The sequence below is a fragment of the Eubalaena glacialis genome, unplaced genomic scaffold (genome assembly GCF_028564815.1).
Source record: "Eubalaena glacialis isolate mEubGla1 unplaced genomic scaffold, mEubGla1.1.hap2.+ XY scaffold_457, whole genome shotgun sequence".
Classification (NCBI taxonomy): Eukaryota; Metazoa; Chordata; class Mammalia; order Artiodactyla; family Balaenidae; genus Eubalaena; species Eubalaena glacialis.
In genome coordinates, this window is record NW_026871366.1 from 31,838 (window position 1) to 50,405 (window position 18,568).

At 48.2% G+C, this 18,568-nt stretch overlaps 1 protein-coding gene across 5 annotated transcripts in view; it reads left to right on the top strand.

Moving 5' to 3' along the window:
- LOC133083659 (serine/threonine-protein phosphatase 2A regulatory subunit B'' subunit beta) overlaps positions 1 to 18,568 on the top strand; it is a 67,147-nt gene that overhangs the window by 18,589 nt on the left and 29,990 nt on the right. For all 5 annotated transcript variants that reach the window (XR_009699218.1, XM_061179761.1, XM_061179762.1 and 2 more), the window contains exon 2: positions 5,574 to 5,759. Coding sequence is in view for 4 of the 5 variants with exons in the window: in XM_061179761.1 (XP_061035744.1) it covers positions 5,574 to 5,759 (186 nt within the window). In the remaining variant the exon portion in view is untranslated. The remainder of the gene's footprint in view (positions 1 to 5,573; positions 5,760 to 18,568) is intronic.

Here is an 18,568-nt window from a genome sequence, read left to right on the forward strand (position 1 = left end):
TGTCGTGCGTGGGAGGCCGTCCTGCTCCTGCGGCCCGTGTCCGCCCGCCTGCCCTGCCTGTGGCGCCCGCGCCTTTCGCGCTCGGAGCAGCCCTGAGGCCCCCAGGTCGTCCCCCCGACGTTCCTCAGACCTTGTCCCAAGCGCACGAGGGCCCGCTATGGCCGTGCTGCCCGCCCTGTCCTAGCCGGGTCCCAACCCTCCGTCCCCCGGGGATTGACTCTCGGGCTCTGCACACGCTCTCCTCCGCCGTCACCGTGCCCTGGTCCCGCTCACGCCCGTCCAGCTTCCCCGTGGGGTCCTTCAGGTGGATGCACGGGCCCCACGGGGCACCGAGAGCCCAGCGCAGCCGCCCCCCGGGGGACAGTGCTGGGTGTTGACCCGACCTCTCCTCCACACGGTAACAGCCTGGCCTGGAGACTCTGGCCGTCTCGGACACCGCGTGGGGTCACGGCGCTGCGCAGCGTGGGCCCTGAGTATCCTCTTGATCCGTGCTCCCAGGACCCAGGGGTCGGACGTGGTCCTCCGGGTCCCTGAGCCCACGGATGTGACCCCTCACGCCACCCCCCATCCCGTCCACGCCCCCAGCCCTGCCTTCCGGCCCCGTGGGGCCCCAGCGTCCTCTGGCCAGGGGTGCAGACCCAGCCGACGTATCAGGCCCCTGCCTCGTGGACGTGGATCCCGGCCTGTCCCCTCACGGCAGCCGCCCTGCTCGGCCCAGCTCGGCCCAGCTCCTCGCGGCTCTGAGAGTTTGCTCTCCAGCCACCTTTTCTCCCCTGGAAAGCTCCGTGGCTCATGTGGCCCCTCGAGGCCAGTTCCTCTCCTGTGGTGGCTAGAGGACTTTTGAACAAACCCACGCGCAGGGCCAGCCGTTCTCATCTTTGTTTTGGCGCCTCTGCTTTAAACTTTCACAGTTGGACTCTTGCTGTCCGTCCAGCGGGCCGTTGGCAGGTCTAGCTGGGGAGCCTGCCGCCAGCCGGTGGGGAGGGGCCCTGGGGTCGCAGCAGAAGCAGCTCCGGCCTGCAGGGCCTCTCAGTCCGGCGGTGGCCTCTGGTGGGCGCCGTGCCCGCCCGTGTCCCCGCGCCGCACGCCAGGCTCGGCCGCTGCCCCTGGGTCTCGGCTCGGATGGGGCCGGCCCGCTGGCTGCTGCCCCCGGGCTGTGCCGCGCTTGCCCTGCGTCCTGCCCTGGCCGAGTCGGAGCCACGGTCGTTTCCGCCGCCCCAGCTAGTGCGTCTGCCCGAGGGGGCGCTGCGTGCGAGGCTGCGTTTAGAGAAGGCTGGCCTGGGCGCTTGCTTGTGCGGGCCCACCTCCCGGGGCCCCTGCCGCTGCGCGGGGACGGCCGTGCTTCCCATGAGGCCGAGCCTTCAGCCCGCCTGTGTTCTGGGGGCCCCGGGCGTCTCCGTGATGTCTGGAATCGTGATGAGTCAGGCAGCGCTGGTGTCCGTGCCGGCGACAGAAATAGCTCTTTGCAAGCAGGTGTCATCTTGACCGGTGCCCGGGTGACAGCCGGGAGGCGGGCGTCAGGCGTGTCGCTGGGAGGGAAGCTGCCCTGCTGGGAGCCGAGTGCCCCACCTGCTGTGTTGGCTTCTGAGAGGCTTCAGCCCTGCTTGAGAATCCTCCCTGTCTGTCTGTCTGTCTGTCTCACACACACACACAAACACACACGTGTTTGTGCCACGTCTGCTTTCATTGTGGACGTCCAGCCTGGTCGCAGGTAGCTCAGGAAACAGCCCCCGTGGTCACCTCAGGCTCTGCTGAGGCCTGTTTGGGGCCGGGAGGTGGCCGGCTCCCAGCAGCGCCCCGTGTGCTGGAAAAGAACGCGTGTCCTGCAGCTGTGCCGGCCGCGCTCTATTTATAGCCCAGAGATTACACTGTAAATCTCCCGTGTCCATGCCCAGCTGTTTGTTTTTCCGTCATCCGGTGGTCCGTCAGGGGTGGCGGGGGAGCGGGCCTGGCCTGCCTCTGTGCCGCGTCCCCGCATTTCCCCAGCACCTTGGCTTGGTCGGCGCCGAGGCTGTGCTGGGGCACCGGTCAGCTCCGGGTCGGCAGAGCTTCCCGTGATGGGCGCCCAGTGTGGTGTCCTGACCATCTCTCTCTGTCACATCCAGATCTTCAGCCCTATCTGAGCGTGAATACGGCAATGCCAGCCTTCTTTTCGTCACTGTTGGCTGCTGTATCTTTTTCCACTTGTTAAAAGTTTTCAACCTCTGTGTCCTTTTATCTTACACGTGTTTCCTGTAAGTCTGTCTTACTTTCTTTTTTCCGCCTGATCTTTGTTTTTTAGCTGGAACATTTAGTCCATTTACATTTATAAGGATTATTAATCCATTCTGTTTTATTTTCACGATCTTATTTATGTTTCTTTTTATGCTCTCCTTTCCCTCTTTTTTATATTTTCCTCGTTGGAGTACTTAATACTAGCTTACTGCTCATCTTACAATGTCAGTGCCTTCGTTCTTCTAGGTACAGAGTCAGTATCTTTACCCTCCAACTCAAAACTCTCAAAGCCTTCACTGCCGGCACCCTCTCGTTTCATGATGTTGTCTTGAGAGAGTCTTTAAAGAGAGGTAAAACAACATGCTTGTTACCGATGTGCGTGGCGGGCGTGTGCGTGGATTTACCCACGTAGGCACCACGTTCCTTGCCCTTCGTTCCATCCTGCAATTCAGACCTTCCGTTTGGGAGCACGTTGCTTCCTGCCCGAGCCCAGTTCTCCCGGGAGGGGCCTACGAGCTGACCGTGGGGCAGGCGCCATGGAGCTGGTGACGTGGGGAGAGCTCACCGCGCTGAGGAGGTGAGGCTCCACTCCGCCGTGTCCCTGGCGGGTCCATTTCCCTTGGCTTCCCGGTGGCTGGTGAGGGCGGCGTCCCCGTCCTGACAGCGGAGAAAATAGCGCATGCTGTTGAGCGACACCTTGTCTCTGTGTGTCTGCGGCCGTGGCTGGGCAGGTGGGGACACCTGCCCTGGGACCAGCCGGCCCAGCTGCTTCGGGGACGGGCGATGGTGGCACCCGGCGCTGAGTGCCGCCGTGCCGGGGAGGATGCCAGAGGTGTTGGGGCAAACCGGCAGCCCTTTCTGCAGACGTGAGCCATGAGCTGCTACAGGTGACAGCCCAGGACACGGGGCCTGCGCTCCATCCTGCCCTCCAAACAGAGGCGAGGAAAACTGGGGAAAACTGAACCCGCCCAGAGGAGTGAGACTGGGGGAAACATTCCCCAGGTGAACCCTGGGCGTCCCCAGGTGAACCCTGGGCGTCCCCAGGCGACGCGTGAACCCTCGAATCTCTCCGTCCTCAGGGTCGGCGCTGGGTCTTGCTTCCCCTGCGGCTGTTCTTTGCCGCCGTAGGTGGGCATCACAGCCCAGCAGCTCTGCCCCGAGACCAAATCCCAGAGACAGGATGTCCTTGGGCTGGGAGGAGGGGGTCAGCCTCTGTCCCTGGGCGCCGACAGGGCCAAGTCCGAATGAAACGTGGGCCGAGGCGTCCCGCAGCCCCTCCTGGGTCAGGGGCTCCTCCAGGGCCTGTCCTCCCGCTTCCTGCCGTCCCCCCGCCCCATCCCCGTGCTGTCCCTGCCCCAGCCCGTGGCTGTGCCGGCGCTCAGGGCCGCCTGCCGCCCCTCTCCTTCCCCTCCGTGCACCTCCCCAGCTCTCCTCTCGCCTCTCAGGACTGAGCCAGATCTGCACGCAGCCCCTCAGGATGGTGTTGGCCCCGTGGTGATCACAGAGCTCGTTGCCCATTGTCCCCAGGCTGCCACACAGACCTGGTACAGCTGACTCATGACGGCCGCACCTCCTCTTGATGCGGTCACCGCGCCATGCAAGGTCACCGAGCACTGAACAGCTGCCTCAGCTGGGACCTCAGGAAACACAGGAGACGTGGGGCATCCCCGATGTGACAGAAGGGACGCGGGACATCTCCTATGTGGCTGACGGGACATGGGCCGTCCTGAGATGTGACCGAGGGGACGTGGGATGTCCCTGATGTGACCGAGGGGTCGCGGGACGTCCCTGATGTGACCGAGGGGTCGCGGGAGGTCCTGAGGTGTGACCGAGGGGGATGCCTGCCGTCTGCTGCTGTGTTACGGGTGGAGAAGCGGTCCGGGTTGCAGGCTGTAGGAGTGACGTCCACTCACAACGTTAGAATCAGTGCACAGCGTGACTCCTGAGGGCCGTGTGCTGTGTCTCGGCTGCGGGTTGGTGGTGGGGCCTCTGGCGCTTGTGGGCGTGGAGCTGTGCTGTGTGCACCTGGTCGGGGCAGCTGGGACGGAGGCACCCCGCCGTGAGCAGACCGCCACCCCGCCCCGCCCTTGGCTGTGCGGGCCTGGCTGCCCGCCCCCCTCCTGATGTAACCACTCTTGGCGGGGGCCTGCCCGTGAGCCCTCTCTCCTGCGTTCGCCTTCCGTCTGCTCTTCCGCGTGTGCCTCTGGACGCCCAGGGGCCGTGGGCTCCGTGTGTCCGTAGTGCCCTGTGTGCGCTGAGTTCCCCAGGCCTCGTTGGCGGGCGTACCCCTCGCCGTCCCCTCTCCGGAACACCTGGTCACTCCCCGTCCCCCGCCGGTCCCGTGGCCTGAGGCCTGTGTGCGCCTCCCTCGCTCCAGCGCTTCCCACCCGGACCCTGGGCTCTTCCTGCTGCGTCACGGTGTGTCCGCGTGTCCCCAACCACAGGGAACCTGGGGTGTGTCTAGGAGGTGGGCCGTGGGCTGGACCTTGCTTGCCTGTCCCTGCCCATCAGGGATGCCCGGATGCATGAGTCTCCACGGGCATTACGGGCCGTGACTCGGGGCAGCTGTTTCTGGCACCCAGGAGGCCTTCCCGGGTCAGTGCAGAGGGACACTGCGCGTCCTGCAGGGGGACGGTGCCCCGCAGTCCAGGGAGAGAGCGTCGCCGAGTGCGGCCGCCCTCCCGGCCCCCCAGACCTGCCCCGTCCCAGCGCGTCCACTCCCGCAGGTGCTTCCTGAGTGGTTCCGCTGGCTGCTCCCGGCTGCTCGGGGCGTCGCGAACGCAGCCCTTCTCTGCACACGTGGTGCACGCTTCTGACCCGTGACTGCACCCAGCTAGCTCACAGGTCACCCCGCCGGCCACCGGGCAGACGTCCTGACACTGCCATTTGGAAGGCGCGGTGTGGGCTCCAGGATGGCTTCCTGCCTCTCCCTGTGCCAGGATGCCAAGCCCTCGGGGCTGTGGTGCTTTCCGAGGGCCGCGCCCGGCTACAGCGCTGGCCTCGCCTCCTGTCCACAGGGAGGGACGGTGTGGGGACAGGCGATTTCAGGCGCGAGATGCAAACGAGGGGACAGCCCGCCTGTGCCGACCTTGACCTCCCGGGAGGGCAGGAGGGCAGGTTCTCTCAGCAGCCGTCCTCGTCCTGAGGGGTCACACCCGAGGCAGGATCGGGGGAAGCAGGGCCACGTGTGGCGCTCCGCCACGGGCCGCGTCACCTCCCGAGTCTGCAGTCAGCCCGGCGATGGTCTGGGTTCTGTCCACAGTCGGGTTCGCTGGGCTCGGGGCAGCCGCTCTGGTCCAGTCCGCGCTGGCGGGAAGCAGGTGCCCGCCGTGCTGGGTCCTCACTGCTCTCTCTCTCAGGTTCAGAAGAGGAAGGAGGAGCCCCTGCCGCCCGCTGCCAGCCTGAGCATTCCCACGTTCTACTTCCCCCGAGGCCGCCCGCAGGACGCGGTGAATGTAGACGCCATCATCGCCAAGATCGAGAGGACCTTCGCCCAGTTCCCGCACGAGAGGGCCACCATGGGGGACATGGGCAGAGTGGCCAAGGTGGGTGTCTGCGCGCGGGGACGCGGCCCGCGGTCCCTCTGCGGTCGTGGCCATGCGTGAGCTCACCGCACCTGCGTCCCACTTACTTCGGTCCTTAGTGATCTGAGGCACAGAGGGATCCGTGTTAGGCTTTGTCCTCGGGCGTGTCTGCCGTCCTCCCAGGCGTGGGCGGCTTGGAGGGACCCTGCGCAGGGGCTCTGTGTCTCTGCTGTGCAGGGTGGTGGTGTTCTGGGCGCGCGCGTGTGGACCCACGGTCCGCGTGGACCAGCACCGTGTGTGGGGTTTTCAGCTGAACCCAGGTGTTCCCACGCCGTGCGCACCCGAGCGGTTCGGTGTCTTCTCCTAGCGCGCGCGTCGGGGTCCCGCGTGCGGGCGCCCCGGCGGCTCGGCGTCTTCCCCCGGCCCGCGCGTCGGGGTCCCGCGTGCGGGCGCCCCGGCGGCTCGGCGTCTTCCCCCGGCGCGCGCGTCGGGGTCCCGCGTGCGGGCGCCCCGGCGGCTCGGCGTCTTCCCCCGGCGCGCGCGTCGGGGTCCCGCGTGCGGGCGCCCCGGCGGCTTGGCGTCTTCCCCCGGCGCGCGCGTCGGGGTCCCGCGTGCGGGCGCCCCGGCGGCTTGGCGTCTGCCCCCGGCGCGCGCGTCGGGGTCCCGCGTGCGGGCGCCCCGTCGGTTCGCTTGCTGCACCTTCTGTTGCGGGAACACGCCACGGTGTACTCGTCCCTCCCCGGTGGCTGGCTGGCTGCCCGTGGCGAGGGACCCGGGTTCTGCGCGGTCCCTCTGGTGTCTCACCCTGGGGGCGGGCTTGCTGGACAGAGGACAGTCCTCACCCTCACCTCCATGAGATGCCCCAGGTTGCCCAGAGGTGTTGTGCCCCCGTGGCAGGTTCCCGCGCACCCAGCCCCCCAGCTCTCTGTGTCGTTGGCAGCTGCGTGCGGGCACTTCCTGGCGTTGGAGTTTGTACGTCCCGGTCCCCCGTGGGTCAGGCTGCTTTGCAAAGTGCTTCTGAATTCAGCATTGGGGTTTTTAGTGGGTTGCTTGTGCCTCTCCTTTGCCCCTGGTGCTGCTGGGGTGAGTTCTCTTTTTTCATTCTCCCTCCCCGCCTGTAAAATTTCTCTTTGCGTCCTGGCGGCTGATCCTCTGTCCGTTATGTGCATTCTGAAAAGTTCTCCTGTTCTGTGTGCTGAATAACTTCATGTGCTCCCTTTTGCTTTCAGTTTTCAGCGGTTGCCTTCTTTTCTTTTTCTAACAGCTTTCTTGAGATGTAATTCACATGCCACACAATTCACCCATTTAAACTGTACAGTAAACTCAGTAGTTTTTAGTGTATTCACAGAGTTGTGCAACCATCACTACAGTTAATTCTTATCACCGCAGAAAGAAACCTTATATCCTTTGGCTGTCATCCCCTAATCCCCTTCTCCCCCATCCCTAGGAAACCACTAATCTGCTTTCTGTCTCTCTGGATTTGCCTGTTCTGGACGTTTCCTATAAGTGGAATCACACACTGTGTGTCCTTCTGTCTGGCTTCTCTCACTGAGCAAGCATCATGTTTTCAAGGTTCGTCCACGTTGTAGCCCATGCTTCACTCCTTTTTGATAAATTTATTTGTTTATTTTTGGCTGTGTTAGGTATTCGTTGCTGCACGTGGGCTTTCTCTAGTTGTGGCGAGCGGGGGCTGCTCTTCATTGCGGCTTCTCTTGTTGCGGAGCACGGGCTCTAGGCGCGCAGGCTCAGTAGTTGTAGCTCGCGGGCTCTAGGAGCGCGGGCTCAGTAGTTGTGGTGCATGGGCCTCGTTGCTCCACGGCATGTGGAATCTTCCCAGACCAGGGCTCGAACACGTGTCCCCTGCATTGGCAGGCAGATTCTCAACCACTGCGCCACCAGGGAAGTCCCTTCACTCCTTTTAATATTCCTTTACATATTTATCCATTCATCCTTTCGTGGACACTTGGGTTGTTCCACCTTTTGGCTCTTGTGAGTGGTGCTGCTGTGAACATCCATGTGCTACAAGTTTTTGTGTAGACGGACATGTTTGCATTTCTCTTAGGTAGATACTTAGGAGTGGAATTGCTGGGTTAGACGGTAACACTATTTAACTTTCTGAGGAACTAGGAGACTGTTTTCCAAAGCAGCTGCCCCGCTTTATATTCCCACCAGCACTGTGTGAGGGTTCCCGTTTATTCACATCCTCGCCAACGCTTGTTACCTGTCTTTTTGATTATAGACCATCCTATCTCAGTGTGTGTGAAATGGTACCTCCTTGTGGTTTGGATTTGCATTTCCTTCATGGTTAATGTTGAGCCTCTGTTCATGTGCTTATTGGCCATTTCTATGTCTTCTTTGGAAAAACGTCTCTTCAGATCCTTTGACTATTTTTTCAGTTGGGGTATTTGTCATTTTATTGTTGAATTGTAAGAGTTCTTTATACAGTCTAGATAGAATCCCTTATCGGATATATATAGCGTGCAAGTATTTTCTCCCATTCTCTGGGTGAGTTTTTTCACTTTTTAAATATTAAAGTTGTTTTACATTGTTGTGTTAATTTCTGCTGTACAGCAAAGTGATTCAGTTATACAGGTATACCCATTCTTTTGTATATTCTTTTTCATTATGCTTTATTGCAGGATATTGAATATAGTTCTCTGTGCTATACAGTAAGACCTTGTTGTTTATCCATTCTATATATATTGGGTTGGCCAAAAAGTGCCTTCGGTTTTGGTTTTTGTACTTATTTATTTATTTATTTCTAGCTTTATTGAGATTATTGACATACAACATTGTCTAAGCTTTATTGAGATTATTGACGTACAGCATTGTGTAAGTTTAAGGTGTACAGCATAGCGATTCAATAGATGTATTTATTGCAAAATGATTACCACAGTAATGTTAGTTAGCACATCCATAACCTCACATACTTACAACTTATTTTTTTTTTAATTGGGGTATAGTTGTTTTACAATGTTCTGTTAGTGTCTAGCGTACAGTGAAATGGAGTTCCTTGTGCCATACAGCAGGTTATTAGTCATCTGTCTTATACAGATTAGTGTATATATGTTAATCCCAATCTCCCAGTTCATCCCACGCCCGCTTCCCCACCGTGGTGTCCATATGTTTCTTCTCTGCATCTGTGTCTCTTAATTCTGCCTTACAAACTGGTTTATCTGTACCATTTTTCTAGATTCCACAAATATGCCTTAATATACGATATTTGTTTTTCTCTTTCTGACTTACTTCACTCTGTATGACAGTCTCTAGATCCATCCACGTCTCAACAAATGACTCAATTTCGTTCGTTTTTATGGCTGAGTAATATTCCATTGTATATATGTACCACAACTTCTTTATCCATTCGTCTGTTGATGGGCATTTAGGTTGCTTCCATGGCCTGACTATTGTAAATAGTGCTGCAATGAACATTCGGGTGCATGTGTCTTTTTGAATTACGGTTTTCTCTGGGTATATGCCCAGTAGTGGGATTGCTGGGTCATATGGTAATTCTATTTTTAGTTTTTTAAGGAACCTCCATATTGTTCTCCATAGTGGCTGTATCAATTTACATTCCCACCAACAGTGCAAAAGGGTTCCCTTTTCTCCACACCCTCTCCAGCATTTGTTGTTTGTAGATTTTCTGATGATGCCCATTCTAACTGGTGTGAGGTGATACCTCATTGTAGTTTTGATTTGCATTTCTCTAATAATTAGTGATGTTGAGCAGCTTTTCATGTGCTTTGTGGCCATCTGTATGTCTTCTTTGGAGAAATGTCATTTAGGTCTTCTGCCCATTTTTGGATTGGGGTGTTTGTTTCTTTAATATTGAGCTGAATGAGCTGTTTATATATTTTGGAGATTAATCCTTTGTCCGTTGATTCGTTTGCAAATATTTTCTCCCATTCTGAGGGTTGTCTTTTCGTCTTGTTTATGGTTTCCTTTGCTGTGCAAAAGCTTTGAAGTTTCATTAGGTCCCATTTGTTTATTTTTGTTTTTATTTCCATTACTCTAGAAGGTGGAATTGTAGTTTTGTCCAGATATATGCCCAGGACTGGGATTGCTGGAACATACGGTAACTCTATTTTTAGTTTTCTGAGGAACCTCCATACTGTTTTCCATAGTGGCTGCACCAGCTTACGTTCCCACCAACAGTGTAGGAGGTTTCCCTTTTCTCCACACGTTCTCCAGCATTTGTTATTTGTAGGCTTTTTAATGATGGCTCTTCTGACCAGTGTGAGGTGGTATCTCATTGTAGTTTTGATTTGCACTTCTCTGATAATTAGCGATGTTCAGCATCTTTTCATGTGCCTTTTGGCCATCTGTCTTCTTTGGAGAAATGTCTATTTACGTTCTCTACCCATTTTTTGATTGGGTTGTTTTTTTGTTGTTGAGTTGCGTGAGCTAACTGTATATTTCAGAAATCAATCCCCTGTCGGTTGCATCCTCTGCAAACATTTTCTCCCCTTCCGTAGGTTGTCTTCGTTTTGTTCATGGTTTCCTTTGCTGTGCAAGAAAAAGCTTGTAAGTTTGTTTAGGTCCCATTTGTTTATTTTTGTTTTTATTTCTGTTGCCTCGGGAGACTGACCTAAGAAAACATTGGTACAATTTGTGTCAGAGAATGTTTTGCCTATGTCTCTTCTGGGAGTTTTATGGCGTCATGTCTTGTATTTAAGTCTTTAAGACATTTTGAGTTTATTTTTGTGTATGGTGTAAGGATGTGTTCTAACTTCGTTGATTTACATGCATCTGTCCAACTTTCCCACCACTACTTGCTGAAGAAAGTGTTTTATTTCCATTGTATATTCTTGCCTCCTTTGTCAAAGATTAATTGACCGCAGGTGTGTGGGTTTATTTCTGGGCTCTCTGTTCTGTTCCATTGATCTATGTGTCTGTTTTTGTGCCAGTACTACAGTATCTTGATTACTGTAGCTTTACAGTATTTTGTCAAGTGTGGGAGGGTTATGACTCCTGCTTTGTTTTTTTCCCTCAGGATTGCTTTGGCAATTCTGGGTCTTTTATGGTTCCATATCAACTTTAGGATTATTTGTTCTAGTGCTGTGAAAAATGTCATGGGTGATTTGATAGGAACTGCATGAAATCTGTAGATTGCTTTGGGCACTATGGCCATTTTAACAATATTCATTTTTCCAGTCCAGGAGCATGGGATATCTTTCCATTTCTTTGAATCATCTTTAACTTCCTCTGTTAATGTTTTATAGTTCTCAGCATGTAAGTCTTTCACCTCCTTGGTCAGGTTTATTCCTTAGTTTTTTGGGGTTTTTTTTGTTTTTTGTTTTTTTGGTGTGATTTTAAAAGGTTTTTTTGTTTGTTTGTTTGTTTTTTACATTCACTTTCTGCTCTTTCATTTTTAGTGTAAAGAAATGCATCTGATTTCTGTATGTTAAAGTGTAAAGAAATGCAAGTGATTTCTGTATGTTAATCTTGTATCCTGGTACCTTGCTGAATTCGTTTATCAGTTCTAGTAGTTTTTGTGTGGAGTCTTTAGGGTTTTCTATATATAGTATCCTGTCATCTGCACGTAGTGACAAGTTTACCTCTTCCCTTCCAATTTGGATACCTGTTTCTCTTTCTTGTCTGATTGCTGTGGCTAAGACTTCCAATACTATGTTGAATAGAAGTGGTGAGAGGGGGCATCCTTGTTCCAGATTTTAGCAGGAAGGCTTTTAACTTTTCCCCGTTCAGTGTATATCGGCTGTGGGTTTGTCATAAATAATTTTTATTATGTTTAGATATGTTCCCTCTATACCCATTCTGGTAGGAGTTTTTATCATGAATGGATGTTGAATTTTCTCAAGTGCTTTTTCTGAATCTATTGAGATGATCATGTGGTTTTTGTCTTTTCTTTTGTTGATGTGGTGTTTCACATTGATTTGTATATGTTGAACCATCTTTGTGAACTAGGGATGAATTCCGCTGGGTCATGGTGTATGATCTTTTTTATGTGTTGTTGGATTCGGTTTGCTAGTATTTTGTTGAGAATTTTTGCATCTATGTTCATCAAAGGTATTAGCCTGTAATTTTCTTTTTTGGTAGTGTCTGGTTTTGGTATTGGGTTGATGGTGGCTTCATAGAATGTCTTTGGGGGTGTTCCCTCCTCTTCAGTCTTTTGAAAGAGTTTGAGAAGGATTGGTAAAAGTTCTTCTTTGTATGTTTGATAGAATTTGCCTGTGAAGCCATCTGGTCCTGGACTTTTGTTTGTATGGAGTTTTTTTTTATTACAGATTCTATTTCACTTCCAGTTTTCAGGCTTTCAAATTATCTTATTTCTTGTTGATTCAATTTTGGTGGGTTTTATGTTTCTAGAAAGTTGTCCATCTCTTCTAAGTTGTCGAATTTGTTGGCATATAGTTCATAGTATTCTCTTATGGTTTTTTGTATTTCTGTGGTATTGGTTGATATTTCTCCTTTTTCATTTCTTATTTTGTTTATTCGAGTCTTCTCTCTTTTTTTGGTGAGCCTGGCCATAGGTTTGACAATTTTTGTTGGGTTTGTTACCCTTTCAAAGAACAAGCTTTTGGTCTTACTGATTTTTTCCTAGTTTTTAATCTTTATTTTATTTATTTCCTCTTTATTATCTCCTTCCTCTTGCTGACTTTAGGTTTTGTTTGTTCTTCTTTTTTCTAAGTCTTTTATGTGGTAGGTTAGGTTGTTTATTTGAGATTTTTCTTGTTTCTTGAGGAAGACCTGTTATCTCTATGAACTTCCCTCTAAGAACTGCTTTTGCTGCATCCATCCCATAGATTTTGTATGGTTGTGTTTTCATTTTCATTTGTCTCAAGGTAGTTTTTAATTTCCTTTTTGATTTCCTTACTGACCCATTGGTTTTTTAGTAGCATATTGTTTAGTCTCCATGTAATCTTTTTTTCTCATTTCTTTTCCTGTGGTTGATTTCCTGTTTCATGCTGTTGTGGTCAGAGAAGATGCTTGAAATAATTTCTATACTCTTAAATTTGTTGAGGTTTGTTTTGTGGCCTAGTACATGGTCCATCCTAGAGAATGTTCCATGTGTGCTTGAAAAGAATGTGTATTCTGGTTTTCTTGGATGTAATGTCCTGAAAATATCAATTAAGTGTAACTGTTCTGTTGTATCATTTAGGAGCTCTATTGTCTTACTGATTTTCTGTCTGGAGATCTGTCCATTGATGTGAGTGGGGTGTTAAAGTCTCCTACAATTATTGTATTCCTATCGATTTCTCCCTTTTATGTCCGCTAGTATTTGTTTTATGTATTTGGGTGCATATATGTTGATGAGTGTAATATCCTCTTTTTGTGGTGATCCTTTTGTCATTATATGGTGTCCTTCTTTATCTTTCTTGATGGCCTTTGTTTTAAAGTCTATTTTGTCTGATATGAGTGTTGTGACCCCTGCTTTCTTGTCATTTCTGTTTACGTGAAATACCTTTTCCCCTCCCTTTACTTTCAATCTGTGCGTGTCCTTTGCCCTAAGGTAGGTCTCTTGTGGGCAGCATATTGTAAACTCTTGTTCTTTAATCCAGTCTGCCATTCTGTCTTTTTTTTTTCTGTCTGCGCCGAACGGCTTATGGGATCTTAGTTTCCCGAGCAAGGTTTGAATCTGGGCCATGGAAGTGAAAGTGCTGAGTCCTAACCACTGGACTGCCGGGGAACTCCTCTGTGTCTTTTGATTGGAGCATTTAGTCTGTTGACATTTAAGGTAATTATTGGTAAGTAATGTATTCATTGCCATTTTAAACCTTGCTTTCCAGTTGATTATATGTTTCTTTTTTGTTTTTCTTTTTGTGGCTTGATCATTTCCTTTTATTTTATGCTTGTGTTCTCTTCTCTTTGGTTTTTGTGAATCTACTGTATGTTTTTGATTTGTGGTTATCCTGTTTTTTCAAGTGTGTTAAACCCCTTCCTGTATCTGCTTACGTTAGACTGATAGTCATATAGGCTCAGACACGTTCTAAAAAAGAGAATCTACGTTTTCTTACTCTCCTCCTCCACATTTTATGATTTTGATGTTCTCTTTTACATCTTCATGTTTATCCTTTTGCTGTTCCTTGTGTTTATCATTGCTTTCACAAATAGGTTTTTTTTCTTTTTGATTTGTATACTGGCTTATTTAAGTGATTTATTGCCCAATTGTGATTTCCTCTTTCCTATATCTTCTTGCTTCTTTTCTAGTTAGAGAAGACCTTTCAATATTTCTTTCTTTTTATTTTTAATTTCTTTATACTGGAGTACAGCTGATGAACAGTGTTGTGATAGTTTCAGGTGCACAGCAAAGTGACTCAGCCATACTCGATATTTTTTTTAGGATAGGTTTAGAATTGCTGTATCCTTTTAGTTTTTGCTTGTCAGAGAAATTCTTTGTCTCTGCTTCTATTCTAAATGATAATCTTGCAGGGTAGAGTATTCTGGGTTGCAGATTTTTCCCTTTCAAGACTTTGAATATGTTTTGCTACTCCCTTCTGGCCTGCAGCATTTCTGTAGTAGAGAAATCAGCTGATAGCCTTATAGGGGTTCCCTTGTAGTTAACTCTTTGTTTTCCTCTTGCTGCCTTTAGAATCCTCTCTTTAACTTTTGTGATTTTTGTTATAGCGTGTCCTGGTGTAGGTCTATTTGGGTTCTTCTTATGTGCGACCCTCTGTGCTTCCTGTATCTGGATATCTGCTTCCTTCTTTAGGTTTGGGAAGTTTTCAGCCATAACTCTTCAAATAGGTTTTCAATCTCCTTTTCTCTTTCTTCTCCTTCTGGAATCCCTATTATGCGTAGATTGTCACACTTTATATTATCCCGTAGGTCTCTTATATTGATTTCATTTTTTTTCATTTGGTTTTCTGTCTGCTGTTCTGATTGGGTGATTTCCATTATTCTGTTGTCCGGATCACTTATTCATTCTTCTGCACTATTCTCTGCTGTTCATTGCCTTTAGCTCACCTTTGGTCTCAGGTAATGAATTTTCTAATTTTTCTTGGTTCCTTCTTATAGTTTCTAGTTCCTTTTTTTTACAGTAATCTGCATTTCTGTCGATAGCCTTTCTTACCTCATTATTGACCGGGGGCTTTTTGCAGAAACTAATGCCCGTGGTGGCAGTTTTTATTTTGGCTGGCCCAAAAGTAATTCTGTTATTTCACTAACACTTTGTAGGTTATTACATTCAGTAGTTGCACCTGACACACCTGTTAAATCTTCTAATTTTCGTGAAATGTTGTCTTCAGTCCACTCTTCTGCAGAAGCAAAGGAGCATTCTCCTGCACCGTGAGTTTTGTTTTCACTTTCCGTATCAGAATCAATCACTAAGGTGTTTTGTCTTTTTGTTGGTCTAATGTTCACATTGTCTGAATCAGAACTATATTCTGAAGCACTGTCATCTTCTGAGACACTAGTATATCTGTCGCTCAGACAGTCAGAGAAAGTACCTGCATTAAATTCACCGAAAAATTCTTCTCCACTCAAAAGTTTGCAGTGCGTCATTTTTGAAAACTTTACATTTATAATATACACAAGGTTGGAACAGAAACCTAATGGAGCAAAATGTAAATGATAACGACAGTCATAAGTTGTATAATGAACCCTTGATCAGTTTTAAGCTCTAGCAACTTGTCACTGTGATGTTAATTGTATCACTCTCTACAAACGTATTGATAGGCCTCCAGTCAATAATGTTCGGGTAACAAAAGATGTATTAATGTGTCTGGTCAATAATGTGTTAATTCCTTCAGTATTTTCTTTATTTTTTTTTTTTATTGGCATATAGTTGCCTTACCATGTGTGTTAGTTTCTGCTGTACAATGAAGTGAATCAGCTCTATGTATACATATATCCCCTCCCTCTTGGACCTCCGTCTCACTCCCCCCCCGAATCCCACCCATCTGGTTCATCACAGAGCACCGACCTGAGCTCCGTGTGCTATACAGCAGGTGGCCATCTGTATGTCTTCTTTGGAGAAATGTCTGTTTAGGTCTTCCACCCGTTATTTGATTGGGTGGTTTGTTTTTTTGATATTGAGCTGCATGAGCTCTTTGTATATTTTGGAGGTTAATCCTTTGTCAGTTGCTTCGTTTGCAAATATTTTCTCCCATTCTGAGGGTTGTTTTTTCGTCTTGTTTATGGTGTCCTTTGCTGTGCAAAAGCTTTTAAGTTTAATTAGGTCCCATTTGTTTATTTTTGTTTTTATTTCCATTTTTCTAGGAGGGGGGTCAAAAAAGAGCTTGCTTCAACTTACGTCAAAGAGTGTTCTTCCTATTTTTTCCTGTAAGAGTTTTATAGTATCTGGTCTTATTTTGAGTTTATTTTTGCGTATGGTGTTAGGTATGTTCTAATTTCATTCTTTTACATGTAATTGTCCAGTTTTCCCAGCATCACTCATTGAAGAGACTGTCTTTTTTTCCAGTGTATATTCTTGCCTCTGTCATAGATAAGGTGATCATAGGTATGTGGGTTTATCTCTGGGCATTCTGTCTGTACCATTGCTCTCTATTTCTGTTTTTGTGCTGGTACCGTACTGTCTTGATTACTGTAGCTTTGTAGTATAGTCTGAAGCTGGGGAGCCTGATTCCTCCAGCTCCATTTTTCTTTCTCAAGATTGCTTTGGCTATTTGGGGTCTTTTGTGTTTCCATGCAAATTAAAAAATTTTTTGTTCTAGTTCTGTGAAAAATGGCATTGGTAATTTGATAGAGATTGCTTTGGATCTGTAGATTGCTTTGGGTAGTATAGTCATTTTCACAATATTGATTCTTCCAATCCAAGAATATGGAATATCTCTCCGTCTGTTTGTATCATCTTTGATTTCTTTCATCAGTGTTTTATAGTTTTCTGAGTACAGGTCTTTTGCCTCCTTAGGCGGGTTTATTACTAGGTATTTTATTCTTTTTGTTGCAATGGTAAATGGGATCGGCTCCTTAATTTCTCTTTCTGATCTTTCATTGTGAGTGTATATGAATGCAAGCAATTTCTGTGCTTTAATTTTGTATCCTGCAACTTTACCGAATTCATTGATTAGCTCTAGTAGTTTTCTGGTGGCATCTTTAGGATTTTCTGTGTATAGTATCATGTCATCTGCAAACAGTGATAGTTTTACTTCCTCTTTTCCAGTTTGGATTCCTTTTATTTCTGTTTCTTCTCTGATTGCCGTGGCTAAGACTTCCAAAACTATGTTGAATGATAGTTGCGAGAGTGGACATTCTTGTCTTCCTGATCTTAGAGGAAATACTTTCAGTTTTTCACCATTGAGAATGATGTTTGCTGTGGGTTTGTCATTATATGGCCTTTATTATGTTGAGGTAGGTTCCCTCTATGCCCACTTGTTGGAGAGTTTTTATCATAAATGGGTGTTGAGTTTTGTCAAAAGCTTTTTCTGCATTTATTGAGATGATCATATGGTTTTTATTCTTTAATTTGGTAATATGTTGTATCAGATTGATTGATTGATTTGTGTATATTGAAGAATCCTTTCATCCCTGGGATAATTCCCACTTGATCATGATGTATGATCCTTTTAATGTTTTGTTGGATTTTGTTTGCTAGAATTCTGTTGAGGATTTTTGCATCTGTGTTCGTCAGTGACATTGGTCTGTAATTTTCTTTTTTCTTTTTAAATTAATCAATTTGTTTTTGTTTTTGGCTGTGTTGGGTCTTCGTTGCTGCACGTGGGCTTTCTCTAGTTGCGGTGAGCAGGCTTCTCATTGTCGTGGCTTCTCTTGTTGTGGAGCATGGGCTCTAGGCATGCAGGCTTCAGTAGTTGTGGCACGTGGGCTCAGCAGTTGTGGCTTGCGGGCTTTTGAGCGCGGGCTCAGTAGTTGCGGCGCACGGGCTTAGTTGCTCCGTGGCATGTGGGATCTTCCCGGGTCAGGGCTCGAACCCGTGTCCCTTGCATTGGCAGGCAGATTCTTAACCACTGTGCCACCAGGGAAGCCCTGTAATTTTGTTTTTTTGTGATATCCTCATCTGGTTTTGGCCTTGTAGAACGAGTTTGGGAGTGTTCCTCCCTCTGCAGTTTTTTGGAAGTTTGAGAAGGATGGGTGTTAGATCTTCTCTAAATGTTTGATAGAATTTGCCTGTTAAGCTTTCTGGTCCTGGACTTTGATTTGCTGGAAGATTTTTAATTATAGTTTCAATGTCGTTACTTGTGATTCGTCTGTTTATATTTTCTAATTCTTCCTGGTTCAGTCGTGGAAAGTTGTACCTTTCCAAGAATTTGTTCATTTCTTCCAGGTTGTGCATTTTATTGGCACAGAGTTGCTTGTAGTAGTCTTTTATGATCCTTTGTATTTCTGTGGTGTCAGCTGTAGTTTCTCCTTTTGTATTTCTAATTTTATTGATTTGAATTCTCGCCCTTTTTTTCTTGATGAGTCTGGCTAAAGGTTTGTCAATTTTGTTTATCTTCTCAAAGTACCAACTTTTAGTTTTATTGATCTTTGCCACTGTTTTCTTCTTTTTTGTTTTCTTCATTTCTGCTCTGATCTTTATGATTTCTTTCCTTCTACTAACTATAGTTTTCTTTTGTTCTTGTTTCTCTAGTTGCTAGGTGTAAGGTTAGATTGTTTATGTGAGATTTTTCTTGTTTCGTGAGATGTGATTGAATTGCTGTAAACTTCCCTCTTTGAACTGGTTTTGCTGCATCCCATAGGTTTTGGGTTTCTGTGTTTTCATTGTCATTTGTTTCTATGTATTTTTTTAATTTCCTCAGTGATCTCTTGGTTATTTAGTAGCTTCTTGTTTAGCCTCCATGTGTTTGTATTTTTTTACAGTGTTCTTCCTGTAATTGATTTCTAATCTCACAGCGTTGTGGTCGGAAAAGATGCTTGCCACGATTTTCAATTTTCTTAAATTTTCCAATGCT